Below are 27,982 nucleotides of genomic sequence, written 5' to 3'. Positions count from 1 at the left end.
CCCTCAATATGTCCAATATTATCATTGCTCTTGAAATTATGTACATTCAGCTAGCAACCATATTAAGTGTTACATGGCTAGCATAAAGATGCTTTTCTGATGTAATTAGTCAAATTTTAGCCATTAAATTTCTAACAATACTTAAAACCATGAAACAAAATGAAATGAAAAGAAAAATACTTACATTTGTCAAAAAACAACATGACAAACACTGATAGAATACAGGCTCCGCCACAGAAGAACAATGTTCCTACCAGAAGGCGTTTTCGGCCTGTTTTGTTGAGCAAAAGGAAACAGAAAGTGTATGCTAACATTTCCATGCTGCTGATTATCGCAAAATTCACAAATAAATCTCCATCCATATTCCCAACATTTAAGCTGATTCCAAAGTTAACCATAATGATAACAAACCTGAACGAAAACACCAGAAATGAGATTTAGATTATTCACCATTGCTATCCCGGTGAATTGAAGCTTGAAGTTTAATATGCTTAGACAAAATATAATATTGAGTTTTAAATATGAATTTTTAATAAAATTGGCTCTGGAAAATTACTAAAATATTGCAAACATGAATGTGCCCTAGATTAAAACACCTTGTCACGTATTTCTTTTACAAAGAGTCACCAATTCATGTTTATTGCATAATTAAAAAACGTTCGGACACAAGACTCTTCATAAGTAGCAAGAATAATTCGTAAGCATATTTATGTAAATCATCTTGAATAGAAACTACAAAATTTTCAATGAGTCATTGCTCTTGAAAATGTTTTGATAAAAATATGGCTTACCAGTTCAAGTAAATGAGGAGGGTTCTTATCAACAAGTTAGGTATAGTGCACATTTTGAGAACACTCTCAGGTTCAATGTCATCTTTGGTATTTTTACTTGAAGTATCAGTAAGTGCTTTTTTACCATTAATGTTTTCCCATTCCAGAATAACAGCATTGGCCTCGATAAACCGACCTTTTGACTTCAACCATCTTGGCGATTCTGGTATTATCCTGAGACAAAATAAAAAAGTATATTTCAGAAATACTCAGACGTGATAAACCATGCTTAAGCTTTAATATAAATATCAATTCAGCAACCTGGTAATAACTTTACGCTTGAATTACCCTTTCTTTGCTTCGAGGGATCACTATTATACCGAGGGTGATTTTTCAAAAACAATCAGATGCCATGCATGCGTTTTTTCAAAGAGTATATATTTAAATAAGAAGGCATGTATTCGATAGAATATTTGTTTGTATCTTTATGAAATCGCGTCAAAGTTCATTCACTTGAAAGATCATGGGGGCATAAACAGATGCTTATTTAAACAAAATCTTGGCTGAATCAGGACCTATTTTTGCCTATTATTCATTGACTATGAATTTTATGCACTGCCATGATTCTTTTTTACACTAACCATAAACACACAAAGAGAAGCACCGCCAGTGAAGCCATGACTAGAAGGATCATGTCCCAGCTGCGTGTGACGTAGGCAAGAAAACACAAGATGTATAGTCCTACACACCATGCCATATCTAGCATGTAGCTAGCCGCAACTCGCTTTGATGGAATCACAAGTTCCATTCCTACATGAAGTAACAAGATCATAAATCGGAATATTTTTCGGTCGTAGACAGTTTATATCGCTTTAACTTCCGGTAGGTATTCGGGCTATTCGCAATCATTTTCCCGGTAATTTTCGGACAAGTAATCCGATGCATAAAGTCATTCATTTCATGAACTGTGGTCAATGAAAACTATAACAATCTGATGACTGTCAAATTATTTACAAATCTTTAATATTTTCAAATTTTGAAAGAAAAAAGATTCACATTGTTTCACATACCTAAAACAAACGACGAGGTGTACATTCCTGTACATGAAACTCCAATGATAAACCTCATGGCAACGAAAAAGATGTAATCAGTAGCGAAAGCAGATCCAAACGCACCGCCTACATGCATTAATGTACTAAAGATCAATACTTTCTTTCGACCGAACCTGAAAATGTAAAACCGAAAGATAAAATGTAAGTTGCAATATCACAAAAATCTATACATGTATTATTTGTTTCTGTTATACACTGTAACATGTGTGAATGTAAATTGTTTACCCTCAAGTTGCCGAATTTCTTATAAGTCCATCTTCCAGTTTTAGAAATGTTCATTTTCAAATTTAGGGATATCTAGTTTGTAATTTTAATTTACTATGTCTAGCATTTAGCCAACGTAGCCAACTGAATACAGAATTGATCAGTTATACAAGACACTGACGTTTATATGGTATGTGAGAAGTTAGCAGTTAACAGTGAGCTAAGCAAAAAGGCATTACGATTTATATAGGGAAATCAATGATCTGCTGTTATGCTCAGCTGGGTAAACAATCTAGCAGAGCATTCCAAAATAAAGTGTAGAAATGCTTTGCTGGTATGCTCAGCTGGGTAAGCAATCTAGCAGGCCATTACTAAATATAGTGTAAAAATGCTCTGCTGGTATGCTCAGCTGGCTAGGCAATCTAGCAGGGCATTCCTAAATATATTGTAAAAAATACCCTGCTGTTATACTCAGCTGGCTAAGCAATCTAGCGGGGCATTCCAAAATATAGTGTAAAAAGCTCTACTGTTATGCTCAGCTGGCTAAGCAATCTAGCGGGGCATTCCCAAAATATAGTGTAAAAATGCTCTGGTGGTATGCTCAGCTGGCTAGGCAATCTAGGAGGGCATTCCTAAATATAGTGTAAAAAATACTCTGCTGTTATACTCAGCTGGCTAAGCAATCTAGCGGGGCATTCCCAAATATAGTGTAAAAATGCTCTGCTGGTATGCTCAGCTGGCTAAGCAATCTAGCGGAGCATTCCAAAATATAGTGTAAAAAGCTCTGCTGTTATGCTTAGCTGACTAAGCAATATAGTGGGGCATTCCAAAATATAGTGTAAAAATGCTCTGCTGTTATGCTCAGCTGGCTAAGCAATCTAGCGGGATATTCCAAAATTTAGTGTAAAAATGCTCTGCTCTTATGCTCAGCTTGGTAAGCAATCTAGCGGGGCATTCCAAAATATAGTGTAAACATGATCTGCTGGTATGCACAGCTGGATAGGCAATCTAGCAGGGCATTCCTAAATATAGTGTAAAAATGCTTAGCTGTTATGCACAGCTGGCTAAGCAATCTAGCGGGACATTCCAAAATGTAGTGGTAAAATGCTCTGCTGAATTGCACAGCTGGCTAGGCAATCTAGAAGAGCATTCCTATATATAGTGTTAAAAATACTCAGCTGGCTAGGCAATCCAGCAGAGCATTCCTAAATATAGTGTAAAAATGCTCTGCTGGCAAGCTCAGCTGGCTAAGCAATCTAGCAGAGCGTTCCAAAATATAGTGCGAAAAATGCTCTGCTGGTATGCTCAGCTAGCTAAGCAATCTAGCAGGGCATTCCTAAATATAGTGTTAAAAATGCTGAGCTGGCTAGGCAATCCAGCAAAGCATTTTGAAAATTAGTGTAAAAATGTTCTGCCGGAATGCTGCGCTGTCTAGGCAAACTAGCAGAGCATTCTTAAATAAAGTATAAATTTCGTTGGTCTGCAACTGATTATTTGGCACTCGTAGACTTTCTAAAATATTTAGTGCCAATGCAGATAATGACATTTTTTACTTCTACGGGACCCTTAAGTGTCTATTTCTTTGGTCTCCGACTGATTCTGGGACGATCGCAGACTTTCAGGAATTGTTGGTGTTAATGCAGATAATGACATTTGTGAATTTTTAGGACCATCCAGAGTCCATTTCGTTGGTCTGCGAATGTTTCTGGAACACTCGCAGACTTTCAGAAATGTTCGGTGCCAATGGAGATAATGACATTTTTACTTCAAAAGGACCCTCCTGAGTCTATTTCGTTGGTCTGCGACTGATTCTGAGGCACTCGCAGACTTTCAGGAATTTTGGTGTCAATGCAGAAAATGATATTTCTGACTTTTTGGGACCTTTCTGAATCCATTTTTTGGGTCTGCGACTGATTCTGAGGAACTCACAGACTTTCAGGAATTTTTGATGTCAAGGCAGATAATGACATTTTTTACTTCTAGGGACCATCCATGGTCCATTTTTTTGGTCTGCGACTTAATCTTTGACAGTCACAGACTTTCAGGAATTGTTGGTGCCTATAGAGATAATTACAATTTATGACATTTTTGACCATCCAGAGTCTATTCCGTTGGTCTGCGACTGATTATTGGGCACTTGCAGACTTTCAGGAATTTTTGGTGCTAATGCAGATAATGACATTTTAGGGTAAAAATGCTCTGCTTATGACTAAGGGGTCCTTAAAAGTAAAAAAGTCATGATCTGCAATGGCACTAAATATTCTGAAAGTCTGCGAGTCGCAAGGAATCAGTCGCAGACCCAAGAAATGTACTCTGGCGGTTCCTTAAAAGTCAAAAATGTCATTATCTCCATTGGCATCAAAATTCCTGAAAGTCTGCAAGTGTCCCAAAATCAGTCGCAGACCAGCGAAATGAACTCTGGTGGGTCGCTAGAAGTCAAAAATGTCATTATCTCCATTGGCACCAGAGATTCCTGAAAGTCTGCGAATGTCCCAGAATCAGTCGCAGACCATAAAAATGGAATCTGGCGGGTCCCTAGAAGTAAAAATTGCCATCATCTCTATTGGCACCAAACTTTCCTGAAAGTCTGCGAGTGTCCAACAATACGCTGCAAGCCAATGAAATGGACTCTTAAATGTCCCTAGAAGTCAAAAATATGATTATTAATTCCATTGGCACCAACCATACCTGAAAGTCTGCGAGTGTCCAAGAATCAGTCGCAGACGACCAAAATGGACTATTGAGGGTTCTTAGAAGTCTTAATTATCAATATCAGCATTGGCACCAAAATTCCTGAAAGTCTGCGAGTGTCCTTCAAAAAGTCGCAGGACAATGAAATAGTCTCTTAAAGGTCCTTAGAAGTCAAAAATATCATTATTTCTATTGGCACCGAAAATACCTGAAAGTCTGCGAGTGCCTCAGGATTGCCTAGAAGTCGAAAATGTCAATAAAACTTTGGCAACAATAAATCCTGGAACTCAGAATTAGTCTGCCAACTGAGCATTCAACCAGAGCATTTTTAACTATATTTCGGAATGCCCTGCTAGATTGCCTAGCCAGCTTAGCATTTCACCAGAGCATTTTTACACCATATTTAGTAATGCCCTGCTAGACTGCCTAGCCAGCTGAGCATTCCACCAGAGCATTTTTTCACTCTATTAAGGAATGCTCTGCTATAGTGCCTAGCCAGCTGAGCATTCCAGCAGAGCATTTTTACACTATACCTAGTTATGCTTTGCTAGATTGCCTAGCCAGCTGAGCATTCCACCAGAGCATTTTTTCACTAAATTAAGGAATGCTCTGCTATAGTGCCTAGCCAGCTGAGCGTTCCAGCAGAGCATTTTGACACTATATTTAGCAATGCCCTGCTAGATTGCCTAGCCAGCTTAGCATTCAAGCAGAGCATTTTTACACTATATTTAGTAATGCCCTGCTAGATTGCCTAGCCAGCTTAGCATTCCAGAAAAGCATTTGTTCACTATATTTAGGAATGCCCTGCTAGATTGCCTAGCCAGCTTAGCATTCCAGCAGAGCATTTTTACACTGTATTTAGTAATGTCCTGCTAGATTGCCTAGCCAGCTTAGCATTCCAGCAGAGCATTTTTACACTGTATTTAGTAATGCTCTGCTAGATTGCCTAGCCAACTTAGTATTCCAGCAGAGCATTTTTTTCACTATATTTAGGAATGCTCTGCTATAGTGCCTAGCCAGCTGAGCATTCCTGCATAGTATTTTAACACTTTATTTAGTAATGCCCTGCTGGATTGCCTAGCCAGCTTAGCATTCCACCAGAGCATTTTTACACTGTATTTCGTAATGCTCTGCTAGATTGCCTAGCAGCTTAGCATTCCACCAGAGCATTTTTACACTATATTTAGGAATGCCCTGCTAGATTGCCTAGCCAGCTTAGCATTCCAGCAGAGCATTTTTACACTATATTTAGTAATGCCCTGCTAGATTGCCTAGCCAGCTTAGCATTGCAAAAAAAGCATTTGTTCACTATATTTAGTAATGCTCTTGCTAGATTGCCTAGCCAGCTTAGCATTCCAGCAGAGCATTTTTACATTGTATTTAGTAATGTCCTGCTAGATTGCCTAGCCAGCTTAGCATTCCAGCAGAGCATTTGTACACTATATTTAGTAATGTCCTGCTAGATTGCCTAGCCAGCTTAGCATTCCAGCAGAGCATTTTAACACTATATTTAGTAATGCACTGCTAGATTGCCTAGCCAGCTGAGCGTTCCAGCAGAGCATTTTTTCAGTAAAGCTAGGAATGCTCTGCTAGATTGCCAAGACAGCTGAGTATTGCAGCAGAGCATTTTTACACTATATTTAGGAATGCCCTGCTAGATGCCCAATACAGCTGAGCATTACAGCAGATCATTACCTTCCCTATATAAATTGAAATGCCTTTTTGCTTAGCTCACTGTTCACTGCTAACTTCTCACATACGTTTATATGATTATAAATAAAACTAAGACATTGGTTGTCGCTAACACAAAACAAATGTAACGCAAGAACCCAGTATACCACAACTCAACAAACAATTGTTCTAACCTCAGACCACATGTTCACTGAGAAAAGATGAGGATCAAGATTTTATTTTCATTGCTTTACGATTCTAAAATTGATGGGTATTTTGCTAAAATTTAATGGTACATAAACAAAATGTAAAAAATGCTCATTTGCAAAGAAACAATCCTAATTAGAGATAAAAATAATATTAAATTTATTTTATCATGCTATTTCAAGTCCATTTTTTTCAAGGTGATATTTAATATTTAATCTATGAGGATAAACAGTGGATAATATTTGAGTATTTAAATTTTATCCTGATCTTGATCTCTTTGTTGACTTACATATCGGACAGTAGCCCTATAACTAAAGCACCTGTCATCATACCACTGAAGTAGATCATGTTGGCGTTTGCTCGGGCTATCTCCCTCTTGCACACAAGATTTGCCTTGAAAAACAAATGTATATCCATATTAATAAAGCATTAAGCCAAGTGGAGGTGTCATTAACTAGTATTAATTAAAATTCACAATTTCTTTTCAAGATATTCAGTTTTTAGTTAGATCTACTTTTTTTAGAATTCCAAATTCTGTCTATAAAGTAGAAGATGATAAACATGTTTGCGACAGACACATCCAAAGGCATGTACACACCAGCAAACTGCGTACATAGAAACAGTTTTGTTATGATTTGCTTGTTTGTTTTTAAAAAAAGTCACTCTTGCTTTACTGATGAAAGACAAAAACTGGTACCCCTTCGTACGTTTTTGTCAGACACAAGATGGCCGCTGAGAAGAAGCACCGAAGATAGCTGAATAGCTTTATGATATAAACGAATCAAAAGTTTTTGACGAGATTCGGAGCAACACACTTAACTATTTTATAAACTTTGAGAGAAAACATTTGTTTTGTGTGTTTTCCTTTGATGTAAGTTAGTGAAGATAACCATGTCAAAAAACTATCACTAGCGCATTCTGTTTGAATGTTTAGGTTTAGCAGGACTCAGATGAAATTGAATGACTGCTTAAAAGATCAAACAAAAAAGGTATTTCTGCTTAACAACATGTAACAACCATGTAACAACCATTACATAAAATGCCTTTATTCAGTGCCTACAGCGCTTTGATTATACCTGTGTAATAAAGGTGTCCTTTAACACACTGCTGTCGTACACCCACTTGTTGCACTGCTCTGTACTTGTATTTGAAGGCGGCATATTCAAAGCTGAGTATGATGTACTTAAAGAAGTTTTGTATATTTCACATTGTGAATATGCGGACATATCATCCCCTTCAACAACCATCGGTATGGTCTTGTTAACGAATACCTCTTGACGTCTCCCCTGCGTTTCGAATGTATCATTTGTAAAGAAAGGAATACGGCATCTGGTGTGAAAAAAAATAGATATGATATCGAAATACAAAAACAATATCTTAATATGTGATAATTATGATTTCAAGATTGAATCCCTCGTTTAAAAAATCCTGTATGTTGTAATTGAGTTTGTTATCAATAAAAATTACATTTTTTTTTAGATTTTTATTTAATTTTGATTTTATGTTCTGTTTTGTAGGTTCTCTAAAAAAATCTTGTTTACAGAATGTAGTAAACTTAAATTATAAACAATAATTTTAAACCATGATGGACAATAAAAGTTGAGTTCCAAAAATAAACAAAGTAGCACTTCCATACAAAATACTAAATCACTATAATTGGAATAATTGCCAAATGAAGAAAGGAAGGAGCTGGTTCCAATGAATAATTGTTTGGAAACTATAAATTAAAAGGTTTTGAGAAATAAAAATAACAGCATTTCTTGGACATAATGGGCCTTTAATGATATTAACCAAACGGTTTTGATGAATTCATTTTATTTTCATTGCACATTTTGTGTCAAGTATAAGTTTAAATATCATGGCTGTTTTGAAGATAAAATACTTTTACAATATTTATATGAGTATCATTAATTTGACGATGAAATCTCCATGTAAAATTGATACATAGTGCACACACATTTCACACTTTCTATTATTTATTCGCGTAACATACATAAATGCGTTTACATAATTCATTTCAGATATAAAATGTTGCACATAAATAATGTCTTTTCAAGCAGCATTTGCTAGATCATTGTTTGCATTCAGTTTATGATCCTTCTGTCTTTTTTATGGTGGCTGATTTGGAACACTTTTGTGCGTCAAGTTGTCGCTAACGAGCACGATAAAGCGCCAAACGGCCCGTTGTCGCACTGTCGTTTTGTCTGCTTGTCGCTAATGATGAACGCCAAACGGCGCCGACAACGCGCCGCAAGACAACTCTCCGTTTGGCGTCCTTCGCTAGCGACAGGATAAAAGACGACAGTGCGACAACGCGCCGTTTGGTCCGTTTCGCTGGCGACAAGAAGAAAAGGCGATACTGACATAGGCTGTGTTGTCTCTATCGACAGCGCAACGCGTAAAGGGTACCAAATCAGCCACCATACTTTTTTCAATTCAAGCAACAATTTCTTACGGAAGCCCCGGACATTTAATATTCCGAAGGCAATTTATAACGTTGATTGTATTGCATACTTTTATAACAGCAGATACTTATTTTTTTCTAATTTCTTTATTTGTGAAATGCACTTCTTTCTAGTGAGGAAAAAACATAAATTAAATGTGAAAACAGTTGCATCGCGTGCGTTTGCACTATGAAACCACCATCGTTTGAACATAGTACGTATGTCGGACCGTATATGGCACAGACCGAATATGGCACACGTGAGACATATTCGGTTCGAATTTGTGACACGTGTGACATTTTACGTATGTACTGTACTATGTTTACAGTTTTGTGTGTGACTCAACTCACCCAGATCACCCGATGTTTAATTGTATAAATTAAAGATATCCTAACAGCTAACTTTTTATAGTACATTGGGTTCCCTTTCATAGTTCACAGCATCATCTGTAAAGCTCTTTAGCAGAATATGAGGGAATAAAATAGAGAATATTTTTCTGAAATTTTCATATGACAAATGAAGAAGCATGTTTTTCTTTAAAAAATAAATTTCGTGATATTTCCTAAATATCATGCTATTTTTTTTTTCGTAGAAACAATTGTTTACCATTGTTTACATACTTTAGAGCACATATAAGCTGTCAACACAGGGTACATATTGAATCAATAAATATAATACATTTAAACTATACTTTTGTTGTTGTTTATATTTTGCTAAATTTATGACAAATTATTTCCCAGTCAGCGTTATTTTTCTTTTCAGTTATAAGCACAAAACATGCATTTAAGCTGGCATTGAAATATTACAAAACACATTTTAAGAATAAAAGTTGTTGTCATTTCTGAGGCATAACGTGGCTTCGATGATGTTTTAAAATATTTCAGTTCATTTTAATTACTACATACCTATATAAGCAGAGAAACGGTTTTGAAAATAGCTACTTTTTATCACCTTTCCGTGCCAATTTAATAAGACTGTATCATTTAAACTTAATCAACGAATGCATTCATTTTGTTGTTTTCTTTTATGATAAAACTTTTCTTTTCTTGGAATCACTTATGCATTACATACGCATACTTTAATAAGTACATTCAATGTCTATATAAAACATTTAAAGGGTTACTAATATAAATTAGCAACGTATTTCAGAAAGTAAAGGAAAGCGGAATTTTCTAAAAGAGTTCCTGTTGTTAAAGTGATTGGTCTATAGCGGAAGAACTGTCATACAATAAATAATTAAGTTGGAAATATCTGGTATCAGACAAGCCTTGATATACATGTATATGCATATTGTTGGCAAGTGTGAGATACATGAGCCGGTATTGAATGTATAATATGTATATAGTAGATAATAAAATGTTCAAGAACAAAATATCATTATACATCATAATTATGAACGACAGAACTAAATGTCATAGAATTTTCTTTTCTTTTTTTCAAGAAATTATTTGTAGCAATATCCAAATGATACATTTCTTCTGTTGTTATCAATGTTTGAAATATTTATAGAAAATGTCCTCGATGTAGACCAATCCACTTTAAAACAAAATCAAATTGTATGTAAAATATAATGTACAATAGAGAGAAAAAAAAACAAAAATACCTGTATTTGGGTATGAACAGTGTGAATACGGATGACATGATCTGCATTCCGGCAAACATTGACGGCAAACATACAAACATAAACATAAAACCTTTACACTTTTGAAATAATTTCGAATTGAAAGTTTTTTTACTGATCGTTTTAGACTCCATGTTTCGGTCTGTCCAGATCCGCGCTATTGCTAAATCTCGTAATTCAACGTTTACATCATAATGCATGTATGCAGCAAAGAAATTTTGGTAAAGATATACGATAAGATTGATATAAGAGTATGTACAATTTGTACTGGTTTTACTTCATTATTTAAATGAAAGATTTACTTGTCACACTCAACAATAAGAGAAATTATAAATCAAATATGTTTATAATAAATTGTTTGTGTAACTGTGAGAAGCAAAATGCTTAATTTAATGCCTATGTTATACAGTTGTCTATTCTTCCGACTTATTAAAGGCCCATTGTGCCTCAGAAAAGTATTTAGCTTTGGTGTACATTTAAAGTTGTGTTTAGTAGTCCAAAAAGTTACTCATTGGCTAATTACTTTTTTTTATCTGTTGCTTTCTGGCAATAAGTACAGTTATAGTGAATTAGTATTATTTATGGAAGTCAAAATACTACATGTGCTTTGTTTACATTTTGCTACTTTTATGACATATTGGTTTACATTATTTGCTACTTTCTTCAGGTAACAAGTATCGAGCATTCTCTATATCCATAATTGAAACATTTTAAAATTCATGTTTGCCCTTTCGATAGAAGTAAAAATTGGCATATTGTGCCTTTAAAGAATATTGGTCTACAATTGGAATATTTCCATAAGTATTTTAAATATTGATAAAAAAAAAGAGAAATGTTTTATTCGGATATTCTTATAAAATATTACTTGAAAAAAGGAATTCTTAGTGATTAATTAAAAATAAACAATTATATGATGAAAAATAATATTTTGTTCTAAAACACTTTTTTATCTGCTATATAAAGATAATTCATAATAAATTATTAAATATTTTGTGGTTTTGTGTCACTCATGATACTCAATACTATCAACATAATTATTTACGGTATAACAGTTCTGTTCTGTTCTGTTCGGTACTACAGACCTATTATAGAACAATTCACTTTAAGACAATGCAGGGGAAGCATGGACGGTAGCTTGCTTGTATCACTGCCCTTCATGAACAGGCTCAAACAAACAAAGGCTAGCCTGAAGAAGTTTAAATTTAAGCCGCACATGACGACCTTTGATGTTTCCATTATGACTATTTTACTAATTAGTCTTGTTTAAAATGATAATTTTCCTACAGGAAATATACCGTCTTATTTACAATACAAAAATTAATAGTCTTTAAAGTTGCTTTTTATGTCTAAATTACAAAGAAAATAATATATGAGTTTTAAAGCTTATAAAGTATTTATGGAACAAAAACAGAAAATACCACGAAATTAGTCTTTTTAAAGTAACAAGACCAGTAGCGAAAATCTGTCAAAACGCTTGGAACAGCACACTCATTGAAGAACTGTTTTTCGTCAACTTGTGTTGTGAGACAATTGTATTTGGATTGAAAATAAAAAAAGAGGGAAAATAAGGCAGACGAAAACATGACTCCTGTCGAACATGTATCATTGTGTCTGACAGCAGGTAATTGTTTCTTTAACTAAACATGTATATGAGCCGCGTCACGACAAAACCAACATAGTGCGTTTGCGACCAGCATGGACCCAGACCAGCCCGCAGTCTGATCATGATCCATGCTGTTCGCTATCAGTTTCTCTTCATTACGTTGGTTTTGTTGTGACGCGGAGTATGTAAACCTGTCTTTTGATATCTGCATTGTAGATACATTTTATAATAAAAAAAAATTTCATGATACTGATATTTTCGATTTTTGATTATATTTTTTATTTTTACTTTTATTTATTTATTATCTTTTTCGCTTTCTAAAAGAAAAGTGTAATTGAAATCGTGCAAATTATGACATTTTTCTTTTATCGTTAAAGTGAATTTCTCATCACGAAATTAGAAATATTCCACATAATTCAATAAATCTATTCTCTACAAAATGTCGCCTGCTACAGATATATGAGCCGCGTCACGACAAAACCAACATAGTGCGTTTGCGACCAGCATGGATCCAGACCAGCCTGCGCATCCGCACAGTCTGATCAGGATCCATGCTGTTCGCATACAAACCCTATAACAATTTGAGAAACTGATAGCGAACAGCATGGATCCTGATCAGACTGCGCGGATGCGCAGGCTGGTCTGGATCCATGCTGGTCGCAAACGCACTATGTTGGTTTTTCTCGTGACACGGCTCGCATAATGAAATGTGCCAAGTTGTATCTTTACGTACAAGTTGCGCATATATTTGGAGAAAAACCCTTTCAGATTTCATTTTCTGCCCTAGAAATATGATCGAAATCTAAAAATGAGTCTCTCTGATACTGATTGTACAAACAGCAACAAACTCAAAATATTTTCTAAATTGTTGGTTGATTGAACTCTAATACTAAGAATACAAAGAAAGAAAGAAAGAAAGAAAGAAAGAAAGAAAGAAAATACAATTTATGTCCTTTTAAATAATTAAAAATGTCAAACATCAAGCCATAAAACTATACTTTTACATATTTTATTTTTGTTTCTCTTATATTTGAATTACAGTGATGTTGGTGTTGATGAGAACTTCAGTTGGATTGATGAGCATTAGAACAGATGGTAATTATACCTTTTATAGCAATTACAGATGGTGACTATATCTTTTATAGCAATGACAGATGGTAATTATACCTTTTATAGCAATGAAAGATGGTAATTATACCTTTATAGCAACGACAGATGGTAATTATACCTTTTATAGCAACAACAGATGGTAATTTTACCTTTATAGCAACGACAGATGGTAATTATACCTTTATAGCAACGACAAATGGTAAATATACCTTTTATAGCAATGACAGATGGTAATTATACCTTTATAGCAATAACAGATGGTAATTATACCTTTTATAGCAACAAAAGATGGTAATTATACCTTTAAAGCAATGACAGATGGTAATTATACCTTTATAGCAATAACAGATGGTAATTATACCTTTTATAGCAACAAAAGATGGTCATTTTACCTTTGATAACAACGACAGATGGTAATTATACCTTTATAGCAATGACAGATGGTAATTATACCTTTATAGCAATAACAGATGGTAATTATACCTTTTATAGCAACAAAAGATGGTAATTTTACCCTTGATGACAACGACAGATGGTAATTATACGTTTATAGCAATGACAGATTGTAATTATACCTTTTATAGCAATGACAGATGGTAATTATACCTTTATAGCAACGACAGATGGTAATTTTACCTTTATAGCAACGACAGATGGTAATTATACCTTTATAGCAACGACAGATGGTAATTATACCTTTTATAGCAACGACAGATGGTAATTTTACCTTTATAGCAACGACAGATGGTAATTATACCTTTATAGCAACGACAGATGGTAATTATACCTTTTATAGCAGCAACGACACATGGTAATTTTACCTTTGATAGCAACGACAGATGGTAATTATACGTTTATAGCAATGACAGATTGTAATTATACCTTTTATAGCAATGACAGATGGTAATTATACCTTTATAGCAACAACAGATGGTAATTTTACCTTTGATAACAACGACAGATGGTAATTTTACCTTTTATAGCAGCAACGACAGATGGTAATTATACCTTTTATAGCAACAACATATGGTAATTATACCTTTATAGCAACAACAGATGGTAATTTTACCTTTGATAACAACGACAGATGGTAATTTTACCTTTTATAGCAGCAACGACAGATGGTAATTATACCTTTTATAGCAACAACATATGGTAATTATACCTTTATAGCAACAACAGATGGTAATTTTACCTTTGATAACAACGACAGATGGTAATTATACCTTTTATAGCAACGACAGATGGTAATTATACCTTTATAGCCACAACAGATGGTAATTTTACCTTTTATAACAATGACAGATGGTAATTATACCTTTTATAGCAATGACAGATGGTAATTATACCTTTTATAGCAGCAACGACAGATGGTAATTATACCTTTTATAGCAACAACAGATGGTAATTATACCTTTATAGCAACAACAGATGGTAATTTTACCTTTGATAACAACGACAGATGGTAATTATACCTTTTATAGCAACGACAGATGGTAATTATACCTTTTATAGCAACAACATATGGTAAATTATACCTTTATAGCAACAACAGATGGTAATTTTACCTTTTATAACAACGACAGATGGTAATTATACCTTTATATAGCAACGACAGATGGTAATTATACCTTTATAGCCCACAACAGATGGTAATTTTTTACCTTTTATAACAATGACAGATGGTAATATAACCTTTATAGCAACGACAGATGGTAATTATACCTTTTATAGCAGCAACGACAGATGGTAATTATACCTTTTATAGCAACACAACAGATGGTAATTATACCTTTATAGCAACAACAGATGGTAATTTTACCTTTGATAACAACGACAGATGGTAATTATACCTTTTATAGCAACGACAGATGGTAATTATACCTTTATAGCCACAACAGATGGTAATTTTACCTTTTATAACAACGACAGATGGTAATTATACCTTTTATAGCAATGACAGATTGTATTTATACCTTTTATAGCAATGACAGATGGTTATTATACTTTTATAGCAACGACAGATGGTAATAATTGTACCTTTATAGCAACGACAGATGGTAATTTTACCTTTATAGCAACGACAGATGGTAATTATACCTTTTATAGCAACGACAGATGGTAATTATACCTTTATAGCAACGACAGATGGTAATTATACCATTTATAGCAACGACAGATGGTAATTATACCTTTTATAGCAACGACAGATGGTAATTATACCTTTTATAGCAACGACAGATCGTGATTATGCCTCTATAGCAACGACAGATGGTATTTATACCTTTTATAGCAGCAACGACAGATGGTAATTATACCTTTATAGCAACGACAGATGGTAATTATACCTTTATAGCAATGACAGATGGTAATTATACCTTTATAGCAATGACAGATGGTACTAAAACCTTTATAGCAACGACAGATGGTAATTATACCTTTATAGCAACGACAGATGGTAATTATACCTTTATAGCAACGACAGATAGTAATTATACCTTTATAGCAATGACAGATGGTAATTATATCTTTAAAAGCAACGACAGATGGTAATTTTATCTTTTAAAGCAACAACAGATGGTAACTATACCTTTTATAGCAATTATACCTTTAATACGAGGGTTGTTCAAAAAGTAATAGGACTGCAGCTCTACTGTTCACATTTTTTCATCTACGTACACGAGTTTACAAAAATCGAATATCGGAACTTGTCCTCTATATACAGTGAAAATATCAAAACAATATGTTTAAAAACAACAATGCTGTACAACTTACAAATGACAAGGGGTACGCGACCCGGCGCACGCTAATAGTTAAATAAATGACGTTCATGACGTCGTAAAATAAATTCAAAATGTAAACAGCGTCATTCTTTCTGAAATTATTCTCCACAATGTTCTAGGTGCTTGAATCATGTAACTATAACCAGAACTCATCTGTGGAGATGTAGCGAAAAAAAAAGCAATCACATTTTCATTTCTTTATTCGAAACATGCCCGGTGGCCGGCAACTTTCGGTTTTATCTCGTGATTTTGGGTATTCTGGAAGCTAAACGGGCATGGACAAAAAATGTTAATGACAAAGTGATTTATATTATTTATTTACACATGCCATCTTACATTCTTAAAACAATATGATTATGTACAGTAAATTAACAAGAGCTGTCGGTAGGACAGCATGCTCGACTATTCTTAGTGCTTGATAGTAAAAAAAATGCCTGATACAGTTACCTCCTCCTGTTTACAGGTTGGGGTCATGATGGTGAACAAGTGTGCAGAGTTTCAAAGCCATATGTCAATGGACTTTGAAAATATTTGAACTATTACAAAAACTTTAACGTAAATTCTAAGTCGAAAAAGGGGCATAATTCTGTCAAAATGCTTGATAGAGTTACCTCCTCCTGTTTACAGGTTGGGGTCATGATGTTGAACAAGCGTGCAAAGTTTCAAAGCCATATGTCAATGGACTTTGAAAATATTTGAACTATTACAAAAACTTTAACGTAAATTCTAAGTCGAAAAAAGGGCATAATTCTGTCAAAATGCTTAACTAGAGTTACCTCCTGCTGTCTACAGGTTGGGGTCATGATGTTGAACAAGTGTGCAAAGTTTCAAAGCCATATGTCAATGGACTTTGAAAATATTTGAACTATTACAAAAACTTTAACGTAAATTCTAAGTCGAAAAAGGGGCATAATTCTGTCAAAATGCTTGATAGAGTTACCTCCTCCTGTCTACAGGTTGGGGTCATGATGGTGAACAAGTGTGCAAAGTTTCAAAGCCATATGTCAATGGACTTTGAAAATATTTGAACTATTACAAAAACTTTAACGTAAATTCTAAGTCGAAAAAGGGGCATAATTCTGTCAAAATGCTTGATAGAGTTACCTCCTCCTGTCTACAGGTTGGGGTCATGATGGTGAACAAGTGTGCAAAGTTTCAAAGCCATATGTCAATGGACTTTGAAAATATTTGAACTATTACAAAAACTTAACGTAAATTCTAAGTCGAAAAAGGGGCATAATTCTGTCAAAATGCTTGATAGAGTTACCTCCTCCTGTCTACAGGTTGGGGTCATGATGGTGAACAAGTGTGCAAAGTTTCAAAGCCATATGTCAATGGACTTTGAAAATATTTGAACTATTACAAAAACTTTAACATAAGTGGTTACGCCGACGCCGACGCCGACGCCGACGCCGACGCTCGGGTGACTGCAATAGCTCTACTTATTCTTATCGAATAGTCGAGCTAAAAATGCTTATTAATTGAAAAATATTCTCTTCTTCTGAGCATAGGCTATCATTTATTAAACAAAATCGAGGAAAATTGATACCAATAATTACCGCGTATCATCAAATTTATTCAATGATAACACACACACATATATATATCTAATAAAATGAAATAGTGTTTAAAACAAATTTCCCCTATTCAATAATTTTCTTAGAACTGAAACAGTAGACCCGATGCAAACATCAAACATGCCGGACAGTTCGCGGACTGTATATCGCCGATACTTTTGTAGCGCTATTGCAATTAACGTCTCTAACGTCCGTCAATTTTCCGCTTTCTCCCTAGCCCTTTCGTGTCTGTGATCTCATATTCAGCGTCTTTGAACTGCTTTCCCCAGCCGAAAACGAGTGTCCTAGTTGCCTAATTATTGTTCTGTAAAAATTTAATCTTTTCATACGAAGCTGAAGGAGTAGGGCCTATCTGTTGGCAAAATTTAATAATCGTACACATTTTAAGTTTTTCAACGAACGTCATTTTTCTACATTTAAGGCTAATATCACTGCTTTTCAAAACGTTATAGTTTTCTTGTCTGAATTACGTCAAATTTGGATAACATGACACTTTAATACGATAAAATGTGTTGGTGAAATATTAGGGGGAACAGACAACATATTATGAATAAACTGAAAGTACAAATAAGCGTCAAAATATTTTTGATGCGCTGCGCCGGGTGCGTGTTACCATGGTTATCTAATATCACAGGGAACACGCGTTTAGTGCAATAATTCAATAAACTTATGCTAGAAAGTTGTAGAAAACAATTAACTATTGCCGTGGATATGAAAATATTTAAAATCTAATGGAATATGGAGACATAAGACTCTTAGTCCTATTACTTTTTGAACAACCCTCGTAGCAATGAAAAACGGTAATTATACCTTGTATAGCAAAGATTACAATTATGCCTTTTATTGCAATGGAAAATAAATATGGTAATTATACTTAGCAATGAAAGATGGGAATTGTGCCTTTTATGGCAATAGAAAATGAAGATGGTATTAAGACCTTGTATTGCAATTAAAGATTGTAAGTATATTTTTATAGCAACGAAGGGCGGTAATAAAAGATGTGCATTAATAAGACAGCTTAATGCTTCCGAAGAATCACCACCATTTTTCTCAGATTTAAAAAGTTGCCCTGTACTTCACTTCTATTTTGCCATGTTTTTTCTGGTCGTTTGAGATCATGAATTCCATACTCTTAAGTGTTTAAATATTGATTACCGCTTAAGCCCGTGCTAGCGAGCGTGAGAAATGCTATTTTTTATTCCTCATGTACAGGCTCAATCAAACCGAGTCTACTATTGTTCATGCTATTTTATTGTGATTAATGCTTCCGAGGGATCACCTGATTTTTGTAATCTTGACATTGTGAGTTCGATTCCCGGGGAAAAGTAAATTTACTAGTAAGTCTTTCGTATGAGAATTTAAATCGAAGTCCATTGTATGAGTGCCTTAACACATGGCACGCTCAAGAACCAGGAGAAGCTTTTAGAATTTGGGCTGTGTCCAAATCTAAAAATCACTAATACTCTTCTTATGGCTTGAGCAATCAATGACTATATATAAGGGGTTTTCCGATAAATCCAGACGTTTTTTGACAAATTTGACATGATGCTGAAAAGGGGAAATTGAGTGATACTGATTAGAAAACCAGAATGATCGAGTGCAAAGATGTTTGGAGATAAGTAATTCGTAAATCCAGTCGACATAAATCGGACAGGGATTTTTAAAAATCCTGACATTTCAAATTTGTTCTACAGAAGAATACTTAAATGTTTTGTTTGGTTTTCAAAAATTGATGCCAGAACAAAAATTACTTCTTATACACTGTCGTATATATTATACTTCAAGATATTTCACATGTATAACTACACGGTTTGTCTTTTCAAAAGAGCTCTTCCTCCTACGATGAATTATTTATCAACTTTGTTTCGCTAGATATTGATAAAACTTTCATTATTGTTAATCCTTAAAGGCGCATCATGCCTCAGAAACGATTTTTTATTTTCCTTCACGTTTGAATAATGGTTTAACCCTTTCCCCATGAGCATAATTGTGAAAAATGGCCATTTTCACTGAAAAGCCTCCTCTTACAAGTTCAAACTGCTATGAAACTATGAAAAATGCTTCAATACTAATCAAACTTGGCACAAATGTTGACTGGACCATTGCCTTTGTAACGACATGCTCAGTCTTAAATTTTCTGTTACCATGGCAACGAGGGGACATCTCAAAATTGCCAAAAATCACTATTTGCCTCGATTTTTTCCATCAAAATTTATTTCAAAGTGCTGCAACTTCTCAAGGGATTGAGATAGAGTCAAATGCTTTTCAGCGTTGATTACACGTTACCTTATGATCGACCTGGGGTCATTTTAAGCCTCTCACAAGTCCAAAATTTTCTTGGTGATGAGGGGGACTCCGCCCCCCCCCCCCTTCAAACCCCCCAAACAGAAGGGGGCACATCCCCCTTCTGGCAACCCCCTGATGTATCTTTTGGATGGGGGGCGGTGCCGAAAAAGTGCTCACTTTTTTAAGCAAAATTTCTCAAACGAAAACATGTGTTTAGGGCCCAAATAGGACATTTTTTTCTCTATTTCTGGCCTATAAAGGGGGGGGGGGTCTAAAGTGCGTTGTTTCGCGTATATATGAGGTAAAGGGTTAAGAGCATGTTTGATGTTTGATACCTGAAGAAAATAGCGTGAAATAATGTGTCATAAAAGTAACAAAATGTGAACAAAATAGTATTTAGACTTCCATACAAAATTACAAAATACTAAATGCCAGAATGCAACAGAATTAAAACAAAACAATTTCAGATAAATGCCTTTTTTATTATTTTTATTTATTTTTTTTTTAACTTAAACAGGACATCAAAAATGAAAAACTTTTGAGATATGAAAATAAAAGTATTTTTAGGCACAATGGGTCTTTAAACCGTAGACTATGTGAATATATTCTGTTAAAGCTGCTTATATACTATCTGTTGCGAGAATTTTGATTTTTTTTAATCAAACTTAAGAAGAAAAATAAGAAGAAATTGCTGTCTGCAAATAAAGTTTTGAATAATAATCATATACATGTACAATATTTCCGGTTCCAATGGTACATAACTCTCCAATGTGGCACTTGTTCTTTTTTCCCCGTTATGCCTGCAAAATATTTTCATAGCAAAATGTATTTTGTGTCACAATGTTACAGCAATCGCATATTTATTTCCCGTGTCCTCTGCTTTTTACCAGAATGTTTTTGTTCCCTTTTGTGCATGTAAAAATGTATGAGCCGCGTCATGTCAAAACCAACATAATGGATTTGCGACCAGCATGGATCCAGACCAGCCTGCGCATCCGCGCAGTCTGATCAGGATCCATGCTGTTCGCTATTAGTTTGTCTACTTGTAATAGAGTTGGTACGCGAACAACATGGATCCTGATCAGACTGCGCGAATGCGCAGGCTGGTCTGGATCCATGCTGGCCGCAAACCCACTATGTTGGTTTTGTCGTGACACGGCTCATATGTAAACATGTACATTTCAGAGGGTTTGGTGAATGTTGCACTCAACAAAGACATTGTCGTGGCTAATGTATCAGATGAAGATGTTGGTGTAGCCGTAGATGGTAAAAGAAGTTCTTGCATTATAAAAGACACAGGGCATGATATTTGGTGGCGAGTGGACCTTGGTGATCTTCACACTATTTTCGACATTCGAGTTAAACCAACGGAGGAATATTTTAGCCAGAAATGTTTGTTTATTTACATCATTATTCTCTTGATATGATTTCTAAATGTGTGCATGTTTCTCATATAAAACATTTCTATTGGTAATTTTTAATGCCTTTAAATGTCGGTTAATTGTTTCTGAAAATATAGAATATATATTTTTCTCAGTGTATCAGGGTGGGTTTTTTTTTTTTTTTGTTTTTTTTTTTTGTTTTTTTTTTTTGTTTTTTTTTTTCAAAGCTCATTGTTTTGTTTTTTTGTTGTTTTTTTTTTTTTTTTTTTTTTTTTCAAAAAAAAAATCAGTATGCCTACAAACGCTCATATAATATCACGTATCAATCGGTTTACTTTACTTTAAAAAATAAATTGGATATTTTGTATTCAATGTGACTTACTTAAGACGCAGAAAGAAAAACTTGTCACCAAAAACTAAGGGGCTACGAGGGTACGGTCAGCACTACGGTCAGTGGAAGGACATGCCAGCGCTGGGATCAACAAAAGCCCCATAAACATACATTCCACCCGGAAAATTTTTGGTATCGAGGATCAGATTTTTTGAAGAATAATTACTGCCGCGTTCCCAATGACTGGATAATGCCGTGGTGTTTCACTACTGATCCTGGAGTAGAAAGAGAATATTGCGATGTCTGGGTTAAGGAGTGTGTCAACGGTAAGCTATATGAACGACATGTGTTATATGAGCCGCGTCACGACAAAACCAACATTATGGGTTTGCGACCAGCATGAATCCAGACCAGCCTGCGCATCCGCGCAGTCTGATCAGGATCCATGCTGTTCGCTTACAAACCGTAAAACAAGTTGAGAAACTGATAGCGAACAGCATTGATCCTGATCAGACTGCGCGGAAGCGCAGGCTGGTCTGGATCCATGCTGGTCGCAAACACATTATGTTGGTTTTGTCGTGACGCGGATCATATGTCAACTGTAACTTGTATATTTGTACAAGGCGTATTACCCAGAAAAAAATACTGTGGTGCTATTTCAGAGTTATGCACCAAAGGGTGATATTAAGAAATATATTTTGGGCAGTATTCTTTATGACAGTGATTTTTATGTATCCCAGGGTGATACAAGAAATATCTCTCGGGCAGTATTCTCTATGACAGTGATTTTTATGTATCCCTGGGTGATACAAGAAATATCTCTCGGGCAGTATTCTCTATGACAGTGATATTTATGTATCCCAGGATGATACAAGAAATATCTCTCGGGCAGTATTCTCTATGACAGTGATATTTATGTATCCCAGGGTGATACAAGAAATATCTCCCGAGGAATATACTCTCAATAAGAGGGTGTAGTTGATCAAATTAACATAGAACGGGCACATAGGTCTATACATCCCCCACAAGGGTCAAGTAAAGCTGATTTTACATATAATGTTGAATCGGATGACGACAAGCCCCGAACGTATGGTCCGCCACGCAAACCTCGTAATGTATTTGTGAAATTTGCTTCTTTCAAGGACAGAGAACTTGTGCGAAATTCACGAGGTAAGCTTAGGGGTTCCTGTTTCTATGTCACTGAGCAATATCCTAAAGCTGTTAACGATCGTCGCAAAGCTCTTATTCCCAGACTCAGAGAAGCTAAAGCAAATGGCAGAGATGCATGGCTCAGCTACGATAAACTTTATATTGATGGCGTTCAACAATCTCTTCAGTCGACAAATAACATCAAATCATGTGATAATGTAGCTTCCAATGATAGCAATGCCGGTAGCGATATTGCTGCTTCGAGTCGAGGAGCACATCAACGTCGTGGCGGTGGTAGACCAGGTGGGCGTGGTCGAAACGCGAGTAGAGCACGTGGAGGTCGTGGTGTAAGTCATGGATCTGGCGGTCGAGAGCGTAATAATTCCAGTCTTTAGGATCGCGCGAGGGTGGATCTTCATATCATCTCCTGGAACGTTCATGGCCTGTGCAGGGACAAACTGGAAGATAAAGATTTTATAAATTATGTAGTACAAAATGATATTATATTTCTATATGAAACTTGGGCAAAAAAAGAAAGTGACTTGGAAATATCTGGTTTTAAATGTATTAACTTCTATAGAAAATTTCAAAATCGAAATGCCAAGCGATGTAGTGGTGGTGTTGTAATATATATAAAGAATGAATTAGTAAATGGTGTAAAAATTATTAAGTCACTACACGATACTGTTATATGGCTGAAACTTGACAAAACTTTCTTTGATTATGATGAAGATATTTATCTGGCAGGAGCTTATATTTGGGTTGAAAACTCGCCAGCCTATAATGTAATTAACTGTGACTTTTTCAATGAGTTGCAAACAGACATTACGCACTATCGGGAAATCGGGAAAGTACTGTTGTGCGGCGACTTGAATGCCAGGATAGGAAATAATAGGCATGATTATATTATTTATGATAACTATATTGACTATATTGATAATAATGATTATATACCTGATTTCCTCTTACCGAGGGCCTCTATGGATAAGAATACAAATGCACATGGTCTCAAACTCCTTGACCTTTGTAAATCCACGTCAATGAGAGTCGCTAACGGTCGTCTGCATTGTGATCAGTCTGGGTCATTCACCTATGCAAATATAGCAGGGTCAAGTGTCATTGATTACTTACTAGTGCATGATAATGATTTCAATTTTGTAAATAATTTCAAGGTAGAAAAATTTAATGAATGGTCGGATCACGCACCTCTATCATTTGATATATGTGGTAGTTTTATAAATAAAAGTAATGAAAATGAGCAAAGCACTGGTCATACCAGATATTTTTGGAATGATTTGTTGAAAGATGCATTCAGAATAAATTTGATTTCTAAATTACCAGAATTGAATGATGTGGTATTAAACATTGATGCTTCTAGTAAAGAGTCTGTAAACGATGGGGTCAATTTGTTTACAAATATAATTAGAAATGTGGCTGACCCTCTATTCTCCAGGGAGACAAAAAATAGAGTTGAGTATGCATACGAAAATAAGAATAGGTTATGCAAGAAATCAGACTGGTTTGATGAGGACTGCTTCGCAGCTAAATCAACCTATCTATCAGCTTTGTCACAATTTAATAGCTATAAAACTGTAGAAAACAGAATAAATATGTGTAATTCCAAATCATTATATAAAACTCTGGTTAGGAAGAAAAAGCGAAAGTATGAGTTTAGCAAAATGAAGCAAATAGAAAACTTAAGACATAAAAAACCTAGAGACTTTTGGAAATTATTTGGTAACAAAAAATCAAAGAATGGTAATATTAAATTAGAAGACTTTTTTGAATATTTTTCAAAGCTAAACGATGATTTAGCCGGAACAACAGTACCTGAAGCAGAAAATTTTTGTGCCAATGATTTTTGTGATCCAAATGATGTTATATTTGAAGAGCTTGATAAGCCATTCACAATAGATGAAATCAAGACTGTAATTAAATCTTTGAAAAGAAATAAAGCATCAGGAATTGATTGTCTTCTAAATGAATACTTTATAGAGTCATTTGACATACTAAATGGGCACTTAACAGACCTTTTTAACGCAATTTTGTGTTCAGGTTATTTTCCAGAACAATGGTCTAAGGGTATAATTGTACCTTTACATAAGAAAAATGATATAAATGATGTAAATAACTACAGGGGCATCACGCTTGTTAGTTGTTTAGCTAAGATTTTCACTGGACTGCTTAATAATAGAATAAAAAGATGGGGTGAATGTAATAATGTTTTTAGTGATAACCAGTTTGGCTTTAGATCAGGCAGATCTACAGTAGATGCAATCTTTGTATTAAATGCTGTTGTGCAAACAATTTTAAATGAGAAAGGTCGGTTATATTGTGCCTTTATCGACTTGCAAAAGGCTTTTGATAGTGTTTATTTAAACGGTTTATGGCTTAAGCTATTTAAGCTTGGAATTAATGGCAAAATGTTGAATATTATTAGAAGTATGTATAATACAGTTAAATCATGTGTCCAATGTTGCAACTCTTATTCTGAGTTTTTTAAATGTGCAGTTGGTTTAAAACAGGGAGAAGTTATGTCCCCTTTATTATTTTCATTATTTATAGAAGACTTAGAGTTATTTTTGCAAGAAGATTACACTTGTGGCCTTACGATAGATGACATTACCTTCATTTTGATGCTTTTTGCTGATGATATGGTTATATTAGGTAGAACACCTTCAGAACTTCAAAAACACTTTGATATGCTGAAAATATATTGTGATAAATGGGGATTATCAGTAAACACTAGCAAAACTAAAGTAATGGTTTTTAGAAAACGTGGGAATACAAAGCAAAATGAAACATGGACCTATGCTGGCAATAGCGTAGAAGTTGTAAATGATTTCAATTACCTTGGTACAGTGTTTAATTATACTGGAAACTTTGCATCTAATCAAGAATACATAGCTGGGAAAGGACTCAAAGCCCTTAATATCTTAATGACTAAAATTAAAGCTTATAAAATAAGCCCACAGACTGTGTGTCAACTCTTTGATGCTTTTGTAGGTTCAATTCTAAATTATGCTTGTGAAATCTGGGGTTTTTCTAAATCAAAAGAAATTGAACGAATACATTTAAAGTTCTGTAAACAACTACTTAATGTTAAAACTTCAACAAGTAACATGGCCATATATGGTGAATTAGGTAGATATCCTCTTTACATAAACAGATATACAAGAATGATAAAGTTTTGGTGTAAAATACTGACATCTGATAATATTATTATAAATACTCTGTATAAAGAATTATGTAAATCAGTAGATACTACAAATGTTAGGAACTGGGCAACAAATATTAGGTCCTTACTAAATGACTTTGGTTTTTCATATGTGTGGAATAATCCTAATGCTGTGAATATGAATACTTTCCCAGACATATTTAGGCAGAAAGTATATGATGTCTTTGCACAGACATGGTTCAATTCTGTAAATAATTCAGAAAAACTTTATTTATATAAACACTTTAAAACATGTATTGATTTTGAAATTTACCTGAATGTGTTGCCTAGCACCCTTCGGAATTCACTGTCCAGATTAAGGTTGTCATCCCACAAGCTACGCATAGAAACTGGTAGATATGCACAGAACCGAATAGAACGAAACCAGCGTTATTGTACTATCTGTAACGAAAGAGATATAGAGGATGAATACCATTTTGTTATCAAATGTAAAGCCTACATGCCTTTAAGACAGATGTATATAAAACCTTATTTCTATAGAAATCCTAGCGTGTATAAATTTAATGAATTATTACAGTCAAAAAAGGTTGGTGTAATAAAAAAATTAGGTAAATTTGTTTATGAAGCGTTTAAGCTTAGAGAAACATTAAATTGACATGAAATATTTGTGAAATGTAAATGTATGATACCTGTTTTAAAAATAATTCAACATGCACAGGCCTGCATTACTTTTGTATGTTTTTTGGTTTTTTTCTACACTCTACAGTACGGTAAAATTGTAATAATAGATAATTTATTAATGTTATAATACAGTAAACTAAATTTATGTCTAGATTTGGTATCTGTTCATGGTATTGTAAGATTTATGTTTTTTTTTTTTTTTTTTTTTTTTTTTTTTCCTCTCTGTTTTTTCACTTATAAAAATGTATGATATATATGTTTTAGAATTATGTACAAAGATGTATATCATAGAGATGTATTATAAGTTATTTCATGCAGCGACATTTGCTAACAAAACATAGTCACAACCTATGGGCTTTTTACATAATCTTGGAACAGTGTTTACATCATGTATATATAAACTTGTACATGTGTACTATACATCAGTTGAGAATTATCTAATATCATGTTATTACGGGCAAATGTCGCTGCATATATTTGTTTGGAACACCTGCTCTGTACATTTATGTAACATACTGTCATATTTTTAACTTACCTACTCAAATATATATCCAGTAATGCGGTCAAATATGTTGAAAAACATCTAAAATCTTTTTCCAGTCATGAAGCGTGGTCGCAAAAAGGCGTGACGGTTTATTATTTCCGGTCTCCATATTTGGCATGGGGACGGTAATGATTGGTTGATATTAGTAAATAACAATGACGTCGATAAAGTTTATGAATGGGCAAATGAGTGTTTACTTTCGGTTTTCCTTATATGGTAATGTTTACTACGGAAATAGCTTACAGGTATTCTGACCCAATTACGGATATATTCACTGAATTTTACACCTTCATGTATATATGTAATGGACCGAATGGACCACTCTCACTCGAATGCTTGAATTGACTTGTTCATTATTTAGCAGTTATGAACTTGATTATTTATATAATGATTTATGTACATTATGTTTGTGTATATGTATATGACGAGAAACTATGTAGTTTAAGTCAATAAAATGTTCTTCTTCTTCTTCTTCTTCTCAATAAGCTATGTTCCAGCACAAAACATTGGTATATGGGAGTTTTACAATAAATGATACATTGAGGTAACAATGAAAGATACATGAGGTTACAATGAATGATACATTCAAGTATCATTGAATGATACATTGAGATTTAAATGGATGATACATTTTTGGA

At 34.4% G+C, this 27,982-nt stretch overlaps 2 protein-coding genes and 1 long non-coding RNA gene across 3 annotated transcripts; 1 reads left to right on the top strand and 2 right to left on the bottom strand.

Annotated features, from left to right (window-relative positions):
- Positions 1 to 8: 8 nt before the first annotated feature.
- Positions 9 to 10,908, bottom strand: LOC132735215 (organic cation transporter protein-like). Its single transcript, XM_060722154.1, has 7 exons — positions 10,703 to 10,908; positions 7,732 to 7,984; positions 6,945 to 7,048; positions 1,841 to 1,995; positions 1,412 to 1,580; positions 792 to 1,004; positions 9 to 411 (listed from the first exon to the last, which is right to left on the bottom strand). The coding sequence occupies exons 1-7, from the start codon at positions 10,852 to 10,854 to the stop codon at positions 132 to 134; spliced, it is 1,326 nt and encodes a 441-aa protein (XP_060578137.1). The 5' UTR covers positions 10,855 to 10,908; the 3' UTR covers positions 9 to 131.
- Positions 10,909 to 12,177: 1,269 nt separating this feature from the next.
- LOC132735213 (prothrombin-like) lies at positions 12,178 to 22,537 on the top strand. Its single transcript, XM_060722153.1, has 5 exons — positions 12,178 to 12,341; positions 13,365 to 13,418; positions 21,265 to 21,471; positions 21,849 to 22,118; positions 22,533 to 22,537. The coding sequence occupies exons 1-5, from the start codon at positions 12,302 to 12,304 to the stop codon at positions 22,535 to 22,537; spliced, it is 576 nt and encodes a 191-aa protein (XP_060578136.1). The 5' UTR covers positions 12,178 to 12,301.
- Positions 22,538 to 22,764: 227 nt separating this feature from the next.
- Positions 22,765 to 27,809, bottom strand: LOC132735214 (uncharacterized). Its single transcript, XR_009626419.1, has 5 exons — positions 27,336 to 27,809; positions 26,433 to 26,560; positions 25,568 to 25,646; positions 23,896 to 24,031; positions 22,765 to 23,399 (listed from the first exon to the last, which is right to left on the bottom strand). It is a non-coding gene; the product is annotated as an uncharacterized LOC132735214 (long non-coding RNA).
- Positions 27,810 to 27,982: the final 173 nt, after the last annotated feature.

Source organism: Ruditapes philippinarum, unplaced genomic scaffold (genome assembly GCF_026571515.1).
Source record: "Ruditapes philippinarum isolate M1 unplaced genomic scaffold, ASM2657151v2 ctg10127_1_1_1_1, whole genome shotgun sequence".
NCBI classification, from domain to species: domain Eukaryota; kingdom Metazoa; phylum Mollusca; class Bivalvia; order Venerida; family Veneridae; genus Ruditapes; species Ruditapes philippinarum.
This window is presented reverse-complemented; position numbering and strand designations above follow the sequence as displayed.

Coding starts and splice junctions, on each gene's coding strand:
- LOC132735215 (XM_060722154.1), bottom strand. CDS start 10,854: ATGGAGTCTAAAACGATCAGTAAAAAAACTTTCAATTCGAAATTATTT. Junction 7,985..10,702: donor CTGTTCATACCCAAATACAG/GTATTTTTGTTT, acceptor TTTTCACACCAG/ATGCCGTATTCCTTTCTTTA. Junction 7,049..7,731: donor AGGACACCTTTATTACACAG/GTATAATCAAAG, acceptor TTGTTTTTCAAG/GCAAATCTTGTGTGCAAGAG.
- LOC132735213 (XM_060722153.1), top strand. CDS start 12,302: ATGACTCCTGTCGAACATGTATCATTGTGTCTGACAGCAG. Junction 12,342..13,364: donor ATCATTGTGTCTGACAGCAG/GTAATTGTTTCT, acceptor TTTGAATTACAG/TGATGTTGGTGTTGATGAGA. Junction 21,472..21,848: donor GGAATATTTTAGCCAGAAAT/GTTTGTTTATTT, acceptor GACTTACTTAAG/ACGCAGAAAGAAAAACTTGT.